This window comes from Vulpes lagopus, chromosome 5 (assembly GCF_018345385.1).
Source record: "Vulpes lagopus strain Blue_001 chromosome 5, ASM1834538v1, whole genome shotgun sequence".
In the NCBI taxonomy this organism is placed as follows: domain Eukaryota; kingdom Metazoa; phylum Chordata; class Mammalia; order Carnivora; family Canidae; genus Vulpes; species Vulpes lagopus.
The window spans coordinates 99,046,003-99,058,733 of NC_054828.1; the positions used below are offsets into that span (position 1 = coordinate 99,046,003).

At 42.5% G+C, this 12,731-nt stretch overlaps 1 protein-coding gene across 5 annotated transcripts; it reads left to right on the top strand.

The window, feature by feature from the left end:
* The first annotated feature begins 647 nt into the window (after positions 1–647).
* On the top strand, positions 648–10,870 carry LOC121491190 (zinc finger protein 2-like). Of its 5 annotated transcripts, none has more exons than XM_041755745.1 (6): positions 648–725; positions 3,212–3,571; positions 5,000–5,084; positions 6,442–6,568; positions 8,453–8,566; positions 9,813–10,870. In XM_041755745.1, exons 3-6 carry the CDS (start codon positions 5,052–5,054, stop codon positions 10,868–10,870), a joined length of 1,332 nt encoding a protein of 443 aa, XP_041611679.1. In that variant the 5' UTR covers positions 648–725; positions 3,212–3,571; positions 5,000–5,051. The 5 variants fall into 5 exon arrangements, with proteins under 5 accessions (XP_041611679.1, XP_041611678.1, XP_041611681.1 ...); XM_041755744.1 differs by having other exon boundaries at positions 706–823; XM_041755747.1 differs by lacking the exon at positions 648–725 and adding an exon at positions 731–748.
* The last annotated feature ends 1,861 nt before the right edge of the window (positions 10,871–12,731 follow it).

The window sequence follows — 12,731 nt, forward strand, 5'->3', positions numbered from 1 at the left end:
TCCAAGTGTAGCCCTTGTTTATTGTTATAATTGGAAAGGGCAGTAGAATGGACATTTTTTAAAAAAGGCAAATTTGTATACCTAATCACGGGCAAATATGGTAAGTGAGGGAGAAGATGAGGTAGCAGATGCCTGAGGAGCACAGGATGAACCAGATAGAAAGCTGCCTAAGAAGAGAGGGACCCGCAGTAGGGAGTCGGCCTAGGGCAGGTGAACAGGCCCAGGAGACAGCTTTGGTTCTTCACTCCTCTGCTTCCCTTCATTTAAAAAAATGAAAAAAATTTTCTTAATCAACTTATTCATGAGAGACACAGAGAGAGTAGCAGAGACACAGGCACAGGTAGAGGGAGAAGCAGGCTCCACGCAGGGACCCCGACGTGGGACTCGATCCCGGGTCTCCAGGATCACCTCCTGGGCCAAAGGCGGCGCTAAACCTCTGGGCCACTCGGGCTGCCCTCCCTTCATTTTCACTACAAATGTCTCCTAGCCCTTTTGCACTTGATCTCAGCCGAGAGGCCGAGAAGCGATCCCTACCACCTTTTGAGTGACGCATTCAGGAGTCGGATTGGTACCTCAGGGGGCGGGACCTCCGAGAAGGGGCTGGGCCTCAGGGTTTCCGCTGCGCCCGCGGCCTTCTGGGAGTCGTAGTTTCCGAGGGCACTTCGCGCAGGCGCTCTGTGGTCCTTGCGCCTTGTGGGGCCGCTGCGAGCCGGCTGGCACCCACGGTGAGGACCACGGGTCGGGCGTGGTGAGAGCGGCGGCCGAGGGAGGGAGGTGTTGAAGGAAGGGCAGACAAGGAAGGAGGGATGCGAGGCGCAGTGAGGTGAGGGTGGAATCGCAATGGGGGTATTTCGAACTATCCCTGGCTCCGCCCCGAACTATCCTTGACCTTGATCCGACCTCCTGCGGGGCAGGGATGGAGGCGCCCGCTGCATTCCCTGCGGGACTCCGGGTGATGACGTGGCTGCGAGGTGAAGTGAGATGTCGGTAGCCTGGTCCCGGAGCGTGAAATGACGTGCTCTGGGGTGCGCAGGGCCGCGCTCCGCAGGGCGTGTTCCCCGGCAGAATGGCGCATTTCCTGCCCTCTCCTTCCTTCCGAAGCCGTGCGGTCCTCCCCCTGCCTCCCCGGGCTAGGGGTTCAGTACACCAGGATTGAACTGACTCCGCTGAAACCTGCTGGTCCATCTTTCCCGGAAAGCACTCAGTGGCTCATTTCTCTGTTCCCTGGGCCAGGTCCAGGGGTTTCAACCTCTTCCACCAGGCTTGTTGGAGCCGCCCAGCGGCGCTCCCTCTTCTGAGTGCTGCTTTCCAACACCAACCAGACTTCGTGCAAAACTTGGTATTTCAATTAATCAGATATTTCTTGAGTACTATATGGAAGTAGCTTTCTTAGTTTGAAGAAAGCAAGATTTGATTCCCAAGATTTACCGCCTACTTGGAAGGATAAAGATACAAAGATACTTAATATACTGGGTGATTGAATCAGAAATCTGAGAGTTCAAAGAAGATAAAGACCCCGACTCTTTGTTTCATGATGTGGGTCCATTTGGTTGTAGATTGGAAAAGTTTCTAGGCTTGGCTGGAAACATCCTTAGCTTATTTTAATGACATTGGTGGGCATCTTAAGGTTAATATCCCCTTTTGGTTCTGAGTCATATAGGATGCCCTGTCTGCTCTATACTCCCAGGACTCCAAAGAGCACTTAAGAGGTGAGGTCTGGTAGCAGAACATGAACAATGAAACCTCAGGTGAGGAAGATGGAAGCTTGCCTTTGCTAACTGTCTTAGGTCTTCTTGGGTTGCAAATTACCAAAGCCCTGCACAAACTAGTATGAGGGGGATTCATTTTGAGGATACTTGGTTAGGTCACAGAGCCCCAAAGAAAAGACTACAGATGTGTAAACTGGAACTGGGGACGGAACAAATTCAAGACTCTCTCTTAATCCCTTGCTTCTGCTTCTGTATGTATTTAAGTTTTATATTTCCCTGTCACTGGTGACTGGACTTTTCGGCTCTCAGATTGTATGACAAAATGTGACTCTCGAGGTCTCCCAAGTTTTCATGCCCTCAAGTGGAGCCTCATGAGAAGAGGTGGACTTCTTTTTCTTGGTTCCACTTCTAAAATTTCATGGGAAGGATTAGTTGGTTCAGATGCCCATCAGTTTAGGCCAGGAAATAGAGTCAGTTATTATTGTATGGATGTGGGTAAAGCAATTTCCTTGAAAAGTGTGAAGTGTTGGCAGAGTTCAAGAGACAGAACAATAGCTGCAGCTTGTTGCCTGTCACTCACCTTGAAATATGACTACATATTCCTTCTCTAAGAACTACTCTCCTTTGTGCTCCTTGGAAATGGCTGAGTGGGCAAGAGGTGGAAACATGATCTAAGGTCATTGATCTCTCAATGGCTAGCAACCAATATGGTCTTGAGAATTCTAAGCAGGAGACACAGAAGCATTGGCCAGTTAATTGTGGGTGTGAGATCCATAAGCCCTGGAGGGCTGGGAGTTAAAGACCTCATTGAACCTTCTCTGTACAGAGGAGAATGTTCTAAAAACATTCTCTTGGGGGATGAAGAGATATAAGACCCATCTAGCCCTTGATGGCTTTAGAGAGCACCCTTTGTTCTAGCACCATTCTCCTTTGTGGTCACCTCCTAGCACATGTCAGATGGCCTGCATACATAAAAATTATAAGCATAATCTTGCTCTTGGCCATTCTAAATGTCCACTGTGGCACATCCAGGTTCTCTATGTAGAGATCTTAAGAGCAAGAGAGAAAGATGTGCAGGACCATCATTATCCTTCAGTATCCAGCAGAGTATACAAGTCTATTAATGAAAATAATAAAATCTAATTGGTAGTGGATCACAACCATAATTAGAATCCAGAAGATGGTGCCAAATGTGACTTATCCTACTGGATTGTGTGGATTGTATTACATAGATCAGCCTCAGACGAGCGCTGATAGGTCCCTTTACCCTCTTTCTTTTTCTACTCTTCTGCCCTCCCTAGTGGTACTGACTCCATCTTGCAACAGCCTTTGTAATAAAACCCTGACAGGATGCTGTTCTAGCATTCTCCGTTGGCAACCTTGGGGAGACCATTGTTCCTGGCTCTTCTCCTGGAAGGGTTTTTCAGACTTCTCTGAATAAAACTTCTGTTAGATGAAGGAATCTTTCTCATGAGAATATTATTACCTCTTATGTCTTCCAGGTACTGTTATATCACAGATTGTCTCCCTATCAGGCCCAGAGATGAGTACGACTAGAGACTCTTCATCCTATTCCAGATGTATAGTTACTCTGTGGAGTCTGCCTTCACTTTCTGATATTTGAGTGCTGACAGCTTTTTCCCCTTGTGTCCCACACCTGGACAAGCTGATAAGGAAGCCTGAATGCTCTCTTCCTGGGCATTGGCAAGAGATTCACATCACACAGACCCCTTCCTGTGGGCATGTGGGAATGCTCATTCTGGCCCTAACCACAATAAAAACCCAGTCTCCTTTCCTCACTCAAGCCATTTGGGACCTGCTTAAGGGGGCTTGCCCTGATCTCTCCAAGAGACCTCAGTTATGTAAGTAATAAACCCTTTCATACACTTGGTCTGTGTTTGTGTGTATGGCATCATCATTCTCAGTATTGGAACCAAAATTTGGGTGGGGCCTGTCTGCCTCTGCCGGTGACAATACCCTCTTGGACACCCTAGCTCTCTAGCTAATCCTTTATTTCCCATGGTCTTCTGTGATGCCAGCCAGTGCTGTAGGGGCAGTGGTCAATCAGGCCATCCTGGTTGATCCTGCTGCCCTTCTTCTCTTGCTAGAGAAGCAAATGTATTCAGACATGGACTCACCATTGAATAGCTAGGTGTCGTTCTGTGCATAGCCTCCTAGTTCTGTAGAAACAGAAAATTACTGACAGGGGTGCTTGGCTCAGTTGGAAGAATGTACAACTCTTGAGTGTAGGGTTGTGAGTTCAGGCCCCATATTGATGTGGAAATAAATAAATAAACTAAAAAATGGCTCTAACAACAACAACAACAAAATGAACCTAAATAAACTGGCTGGAATTTCTAGCATCTGGTGTCTGACTCCGTTTCTGGGTTGAATGAGATTCAGTCACTTTATTGAACCTGTACTTGGGACCTTTGGCAATCAGGAAGGAGTTAGGATAGGAAGCCAGTGTTCTTTAGATCCTGGTAGGGGCCACAAATGTCATGAGTCCTAGATGCTGTTTAATTATAGTATCCTTATAATGCCCCTTGTACCCTAAAAATAACACCTGAGCTGTCTTGAAAGTATTTCTCATCCTTAGAACTAAATAAAACTTGACTAATACAGTAATACAGTAACTTGCTTTTATTTTTTTATTCCTGCTCGTATAGGCTTCATAGTAGCCTTACAAAAAAATGTTAGTATAAATAATCTCCTGGTTATCTTGAATTTGAAAGTCAAATTGAGTTATTTATTAAATGGCTTATTTATGTCAAAATACTACGGAACACAATCCTTATAGATTTATTAAATGGGGTAAAAATCAACTTCATTGTAAACTATTTGATTTTTTATTAGGTTTCTGATGTGGGTTCTGTTCCCAGGAAGCTGCTAACTCAGGAACAGAGTTGTGGCAATATCCATAATTTCCATCCCCTGGGAAAGGGTGAATTTACTTCTAGACTTGCTTTGCTCTTTGTAGAGTATTGAGAGTGAGGGCTGTTTCATACCTAATTGATATGTAGAGATTTTTTTTTAAAGATTTTATTTATTTATTCATGAGAGACACACACACACACACAGAGAGGCAGAGACACAGGCAGAGGGAGAAACAGGCTCCATGCAGGGAGCCCAATGTGGGACTCGATCCCGGGACTCCAGGATCACGCCCTGGGCCAAAGGCAGGCACCAAACCGCAGAGCCACCCAGGGATACCCCAATATGTAGAGATTTTTAGTCTGGGTCAGACAACTACAAAATGGGATTGGTCTCTTTTATGTTTCCTTCTCTAGCTTAGCCAACTCTGGCCTGGGCCTTTTCCAAGAGAACATAGAAGAGGAGAGAATGGCAGCTGTGCCCCTAACAGCCAGATGGCAGGTGAGTTGGCCTTCTCTTCAGTCCAGAGCTTCTTTGCCATCCTTGGAGATTGGTCCTGTTATGGTAGAAGTTGGGTTCTGTAGAGATGACTAGTACTTTTTCTAATTTCAGATTCTCTTCTTTCTCACCATACAACACAACTGTAGGGATCTTCTGAATGGCCCTTCATAAAGCCTTGGTGACCGGCCCCATCATGTGTTTTGTAATGATTGGGGAGCAGAGGATTGGGGCAGCTATGCCCTTAGCAATGAGCTCAGGGAGTGCTTAGAGAACTTTCATGAGAATATAAAAATTCTGAATCATCTAGTCTGGTATATTCTTTTTTTTTTTTTTTTTTTATGGTAGTCACAGAGAAAGAGAGAGAGAGGCAGAGACACAGGCAGAGGGAGAAGCAGGCTCCATGCATCGGGAGCCCGATGTGGGATTCGATCCCGGGTCTCCAGGATCGCGCCCTGGGCCAAAGGCAGGCGCCAAACCGCTGCGCCACCCAGGGATCCCTAGTCTGGTATATTCTATTCTTTTCAAAGAGATACCATATTTTTTATCTTTTTTCTCCAGTTTTAGTTCTTAAATGTATCTTCTGCTCCTCATATACTTATCAGAGATCTTTCCTTGACTTAAGGATCAGTTGTTCAGGCTGAGATCTCATGGATCCATGAATATTAGAGCAGGAAGGGAATTTAAAGATCATCTAATTATTTAATTTTATAATTTAAAAAAATTGAGGCTAATAACAGTATCCCTGAAGTTTAGAGGCTCTGCCATGGATACGATGACATGAGGTCATCACCAAGAGTTTCATGCCTCAGGTCACAGACCTATAGTTCTTTTTATTTTTATTTTTTTAAGATTTTGTTTATTTGAGAGAGAGAGGGAAAAAAAATTAATCACAAGCCGTGGGGAGGGCAGAGGGAGAGAAAGAAGCAGGCTCCAAGGTCTCCAGTCTCCAGTCTCCAGAGGGAGAGAAAGAAGCCTGACTTGGGCTCCAATCCCAGGACCCAGAGATCATGACCTGAGCCTAAGGCAGACTCTAACTGACTGAGCCACCCAGGTACCTCATCTTTTTTTTTTTTTTTTAAATTAGTCTGCACACCCAGTGTGCAGTCCAACATGGGGCTTGAACTCATAATCCTGAGATCAAGACCTGAGATGAGATGAAGAGCCAGACACCTAACTGACTGAGCCACTCAGGTGCCCCTAGGACCTGTACCGCTTATGTAAAATATCCAGTGCCCTTACATCATTAAAACCATTTCTTTTCTATTCCATGTGTCTTCCGGTGCTGTATTCTTTTGTCTTCCTTGGTGAGACATAAAATAAGACATATAGATGAGTAAGAACATGTTTGTCTTTTCAGAAGTCTCTTAAATTTAAGGATGTGGCTGTGAAGTTTTCAAAGGATGAGTGGAAGCAACTGGTCCCTGCTCAGAGGGCTCTTTACAGGGAAGTGATGCTGGAGAACTATCAGGATTTTGTTTCTTTGGGTAAGCATGACTTTCTGCAGTTACTCAGAATCTGCCATTGTGTGTGTGTGTGTGTGTGTAAAGAAGATGGCCCTTCTTTTCTTATGGGGGCAGACTTGTACACCTTTGGATAGATCCCCAGGAAGGGTATGAATCGTTTGTGAGTTCATTTGCCTTTTATTGTTTGTATTTAACTAATGACTGTCAACACTCAGTAAATGGCCATTTTGGTCTGGATAGAGTCTGTAGGATAAGTGAAGTTTGGTCTGAGACCCTAGCTTTAAGCAAAAATTTTTATTATATAAAATGGAAAATGCCCCTTTCCTGGGAATTGCCATAAGACAAAATTAAATAAATGTTTCTCTGTTTTTATCTAAAATTGTGAAACAAAAAAAATAAATAAATAAAAATAAAAATAAAATTGTGAAACAATGGAAACAACGCAGGCACTTGGTAATAGTTATCTAGGTAAATGAATCATTATATATCCATAATGGACTACAGTATAGTATGGGCCTTGACCATGAATGATATTTATAGAGTTAGAAAGATACTAATGATATATTATTAAATAATAAAAGCAGGATATGAAATGATTGGAACCTGAGTACATTTACAACATATATCTGTATGCATAGAAAAAGTCTGGAAAACTACAAAGGAGACATTTTTTTTTTAACTATTTTTTTTAATTTTTTTTTTATTTATTTATGATAGTCACAGAGAGAGAGGCAGAGACACAGGCAGAGGGATAAGCAGGCTCCATGCACCAGGAGCCCGATGTAGGACTCGATCCCGGGTCTCCAGGATCCCGCCCTGGGCCAAAGGCAGGCGCCAAACCGCTGCGCCACCAGGGATCCCAGAGGAGACATTTTTAAAGACACAGTGATGAACATCAAATTTAGTATAATGGTTACCTCATGGGGGGGGAAAGGGAGGGGATTAGGGAGGGGCTTCAATTTACTGTTAATGTTTATTTTTTAAGTCAGATGGTGGTTTGTAGATATTTGAGTCTTTATGCCTTTTGTATGTCTTAAACATTTAATAATGCATTTAAAAACTAAACATAGAAAATTTATGTTATTATATAAATTTATTTATATATGACATTTATAAATGACACTACTTTAGGGATGCCTGGGTAGCTCAGTGGTTGAGCACCTGCCTTTGGCTCAGGGTGTGAGGCCGGGGTTCTGGGATCAAGTACCACATTGGGCTCCCCATAGGAAGCCTTCTCCCTCTGCCTATGTCTCCGCCCCTTTCTCTGTGTCTCTCATGAATAAATAAATAAATATTTTTTAAAAATAAAAATAAATATCACTACTTTAAATCATTAAAAGCCAAAGGTATTATAATTTATCTTTTTAAAGATTTCTAAAAAATTATTAATGTTTTCAGTTTTAAATGTTTAATATTAACTGCATCTAAATTAAATAATATTTCTTAAACTGTTCCAGTTTGATTTATAGTTGCATCAAATTCAGTATAATTGCACAGAAGTATAATTAAGGGATACAAATCTATTATTATTTTTAAAAACCACAAAAGAAAATGGGGTAGCTTCTTTACCTTCGTCCCTTGAGATGCAGAACCTTCTCCATATTTCACTTCTCTAAGCTAAGAATTTTCCTTCAACTTACAAGAACACTAGTTCCATTTGAGGAGGTTCCTAGATCAGAGAAGAATTCATGAACTACTTCAATAGATCTAATTTGGATTTTCTAGAAAGTCAGTATTGACTTCCCTTCAGAGAAGGAGAATTAGCATCTTATGTTAGAAATGAGCATATGTTTTTTGGATACTTCCATCTTCCTCCCTAGAGAGAAAGGGGATTTTATTACACCCTGGGAGGGTTGTGAATTTCTATCCCAAACAGCCATTTCTCATTTTGTCCTTTGGGAGCAGGACTTCTAGTTCCTAAACCTGATGTGATTTTCCAGTTGAAGAGAGGTGAAGAGCCATGGAATTTTGATTTTCAGGAAGATGAAGAAAGAGAAGTCCCAGCAAACACTTTTCTAGGTATGTGTGAACTGGGCAGATGGGATTTTGCTGACAGTTCACTTAGAGACCACACCTTGGGATGTTCATAGGCCTGTGGAGATGGTCACTGCCGTACTGGGCCTTGGTCTGGAGAACTTATGCCCAGATAGCCACGTGGCTTTCTTGTCACCTTTTTCAGGTTTTTGCTCAAATATGCTGTCTTCTCAGTCAGGCCTGCCCTGACAACCCTGTCTGTAAATTGAACTCTCTCCACCTCTTTCCTCCTCCCCAGCCCTGTGCTACCTAGCTCTCTTCTCAGGGCTGTCTTCCTAACATACTATATTTTTACTTCTTTATTTTGTTTAGTGTTTGTCCATACCTACCCTGATTAAAATGTAAACTCCATCAGAGGTTTTATGTTGTTTACTACTGGATCCCCAATGTTTAGAACAGTACCTGGTACATAGCACATTCTCAGGTATTTGTCAGATGAATGAACAGGTAGCAAGATCCTACCTGTTGGAGGTTTTCGTTGGGGGAAGTAAGACAGAGGGTTGAGAACCTTATTTGTATTTAACTCTGATAACACTTTTTAATCTTTCCTAGTTACCTTTTACCATATCTCTTTCCTCTTCCTTTAAAAACCATTGTCATTTACAGTTTACTTTCTCAGGTCCTGGCAGGTCTTCCTATTTAAACTCTCTGCTGTTTAAACTCATTGACATGTAATAAACTGCCTAATCATTTCTTTGTGTATCTCCTGTTTTTCTGCATGTCTCCTTCCCTGAAATGCTCTTCTTTTGGCTGTTTGCATGGTTAACATATCTCTCAGAGCTCAGCTTAAATGACACTTCTAGATGGCCATTCTTGAGTTTTCACTCTAAAGAAGACCCCACTGCAACTTCCATTCACTGGACTTACCACCATCTATTATATTTTGTTTGTTTACTCTTTGTCTTCTGTCGTGTAGAATATAAGCATCAAGGGGGCAGGGACCATGTCTCTCTTGTTCAGTAGAGTCCCAGAGACTTCTACTGTGCCTAGCACTTTGTAGGCACCTAATAAACATCTAATAATGAATAATGAAAACTTGTTTAGTGGCCTAAGTGTGCACCTTCCACTTCTCTTCTCTGTTACTCTGCCATTTTTCTGTGATGTTTTTCTTTCGAGGGGTTACCAATAAACCAGGCAGGATCTTATATTCATTCTATTCTTAACACAGATAATGTTCTCTTTTTTACTCACATTAAGACCCAGTTATATCTGTAATTTCTATTTGTTTTAGACCAGAATGCTAGACTTGAGAGCCAGAACTCAACTCAAAGGCAGGATGTTTCTAAAAAAGCAAAGTCACAAAAGACATTAATGGAAAAACTGAGAAAAGGTGGTCCTCTGGGTCCTGTACTTGGCCCAGAAAACCTCGAGGGCACCAGGAAAGAACATCTTTCAGGGAAGACTTTGAAGAAATCCTCCCCCAAGGAGGAGGACTCGCAAAGATCCACTCCTGCCAAGAAAACCAACAAGAAGGGGAAAAACTTTGAATGCACTGTATGTGGGAAGACCTTATATAACCACTTATCCCTCACTCGTCATCAAAGGACACACACTGGCGAGAAGCCCTATAACTGTCAAGAATGTGGGAAAGCCTTCAGCTATAGGAGTAGCCTTAAGAAACACCTGATGTCTCACACTGGGAAGAGTCCCTTTGAGTGCAATGAATGTGAGAAAACTTTCTATGATCGGCTGACCCTTACTGAACACCAGCGAACTCATACCGGAGAGAAGCCCTTTAAATGTCACGAATGTGGCAAGGCTTTCTTTGTCCGCTCATCTTTTACTCGCCATCAGAGAATTCATACTGGAGAAAGTCCTTACAAGTGTACAGAATGTGGGAAATCCTTTACCCAGAAAAGCATCCTCGCTCGTCACAAGCTCACTCACACTGGAGAGCGGCCTTATGAATGCAAGGGGTGTGGCAAAGCCCTGTTTGACCGCTCCTCCCTCATTCGCCACCGGAGAGCCCACACAGGAGAGACTCCTTTTGAATGTAATGAGTGTGGGAAGGTTTTCTTTGACCGGTCATCCCTTAATCAGCATCAGAAAATTCATAATGGAGACAAGCCCTATAAATGCAATGAATGTGGGAAAGCTTTCCTTCAGAAGAGACCACTTACACAGCATCAGAGAGTACACACTGGGGAGAAGCCCTATGAATGCAGTGTGTGTGGGAAGGTGTTCAGTTGCAAGTCCTCTATCGTCCAACATCAGCGACGTTATGCCAGGCAGGCTTCAGAGTATCATAGAGGTGCTTCAGGCCAGCAAGGGACTCCCATAGAGACCTAAGATGCTTTTGCTCAAGATAATGAAGATTTTTGTTTGAGTACCTTCTAACTACTGCTTATTCTCATGCCTCCATTTGGTATTAGAGTCTCAATAAATAGTCTCAATGGACCATGCCATAGACTTCCCCTGGGATGCCTCATACTTAATATAATACTCCGAGGATCCCCAGATTGGTCAGAAGCTCTCCAGTCAATATGTTTTGTAAGTGTTTGAAGGGGACCCTAAGATAAGCATCATATATTTGTATTTATTTATTTATTTATTTATTTACTTATAATTATTTTTTTATTTCTAGATTGCACAATAAGAACAGGAACTATTTCGTATCTGTCCACTGTTGTGTCCCCCGTGTGGTGCCTGCCACTTATTACATATTTTCTCAATGAATGAATACCTGTCTAGTCATAAGAACTTGAGTCCCCAATCAAAAGCACTTTCTAGAACTAGAAACTTGAATAAGAAAATTAACATGAAGCTAATATGTATGTAGGACTCTAAATACCTTCACTATAATTGTGCTATTAGCTCTTAATCCACTCTTCTTGGACGTTTCTAGAGCCCTAGTTTGGGTATGCTCTGTTCTTCACTCAGGATCCTTAGTTTCCCTGAGCTTTGTCTCTTCTGCCCTCTAACCTGAACTTTGACCTCTAGTAGACTAACCTATTACCCTTGTTTTGAGGTTAGTGGTTGCGTTTTTGTGTTATATTTGTTGAATCTCATTAATAACTAAAATTCCTTATCCTGGCTCTGCCATTCCATCTATACCGTGAACACAACACCTTCCCTTTCTCATGTTTTCACATAAAACTGTTGAAGGGAAAAATATTCACACTGAAAGTTCAAAGTCCAAATGCAAGCCAGCTGTAGCCACGACAGCTGGGTAGGGTTCCAGGCTGAAGAAGTCAGCCACAGCGAAACCAGGAGATGGGGCTATATCTATCTCAAAGAATATCTCAAAGCCAAAGTTAATACCATAGCTCATCCTTCGGTGCAAAAGCAGCAGACATGAGGATGTAACTGAGAGCCAGGCCACCACCTCCTATTAGACATGATATCCTCCTTGCCAGAGCATCAGTATCTGTGAAACCAAAATGCATACTGTCCTATCTACAACTACACAGAGGAGATATAGATTGGCTTCCTCACACCTACATCTTGAGAATTCCTTCAGTAATAAAGCAGTAATTCCACAAAGCAGCCTAAAGAACATGAGTACCTAGATGAGGAGGAAGAAAGGTTCCTCACTTCTAGGTGTTTTTTTTTTTTTAAAGCACAGTTATTTTAATTTCTTGTACCATATTGGTATTATAATGGATGAAGGTAGAGAATTAGCGTGGCATACTCTTCTTTTATCTTGTTAATGGACAGGGATCTGGAACCTTGGGCAGGAAAAATGGAGTTAGAGTACAGACCTGTAGCAGAGACCACAAAAAAAATCAGTCCCTGTGATGATCAAAGATCTGACCCCTTGTATGATGCCCAGCCTATCGAACATGCCATAGGTATCGTGTAAAGATGTAGCTTCCTTTCCATCACACATGCGTATAAAACCCGTGCAAAGTCTGCAGAAGAGGCAATTGACTATCCCAGGATCAGTAGTTCAACTTATTAAGCCAATTTAAAGAACCTCATGATTAAGTAACTTGCAAAAGCCAGTGTTGAGACTAAGCATTGACTAATGCTTACTGTGGCAGAAGCTATTAGTTGCCTAACTTGTAGTCATACTTCTTTTCTTTCTTAGTAAGAAATCCAAGTCTCTGAGTAACAGAGTACTCAACTATATTGCTCAGCCTCTCTTATAGTGAGGTATGGCTAGTCAGGCTAATGAAATACTGATATATCAAATGTCAAGCCAATAGTA

Bases quoted from the DNA above. Each gene is read 5' to 3' on its own strand.
- LOC121491190 (XM_041755745.1), top strand. From the start codon at position 5,052: ATGGCAGCTGTGCCCCTAACAGCCAGATGGCAG. The intron at 6,569-8,452 runs GTAAGCATGACT...CTTTGGGAGCAG, and splicing joins TCAGGATTTTGTTTCTTTGG to GACTTCTAGTTCCTAAACCT. The intron at 8,567-9,812 runs GTATGTGTGAAC...TATTTGTTTTAG, and splicing joins CCCAGCAAACACTTTTCTAG to ACCAGAATGCTAGACTTGAG.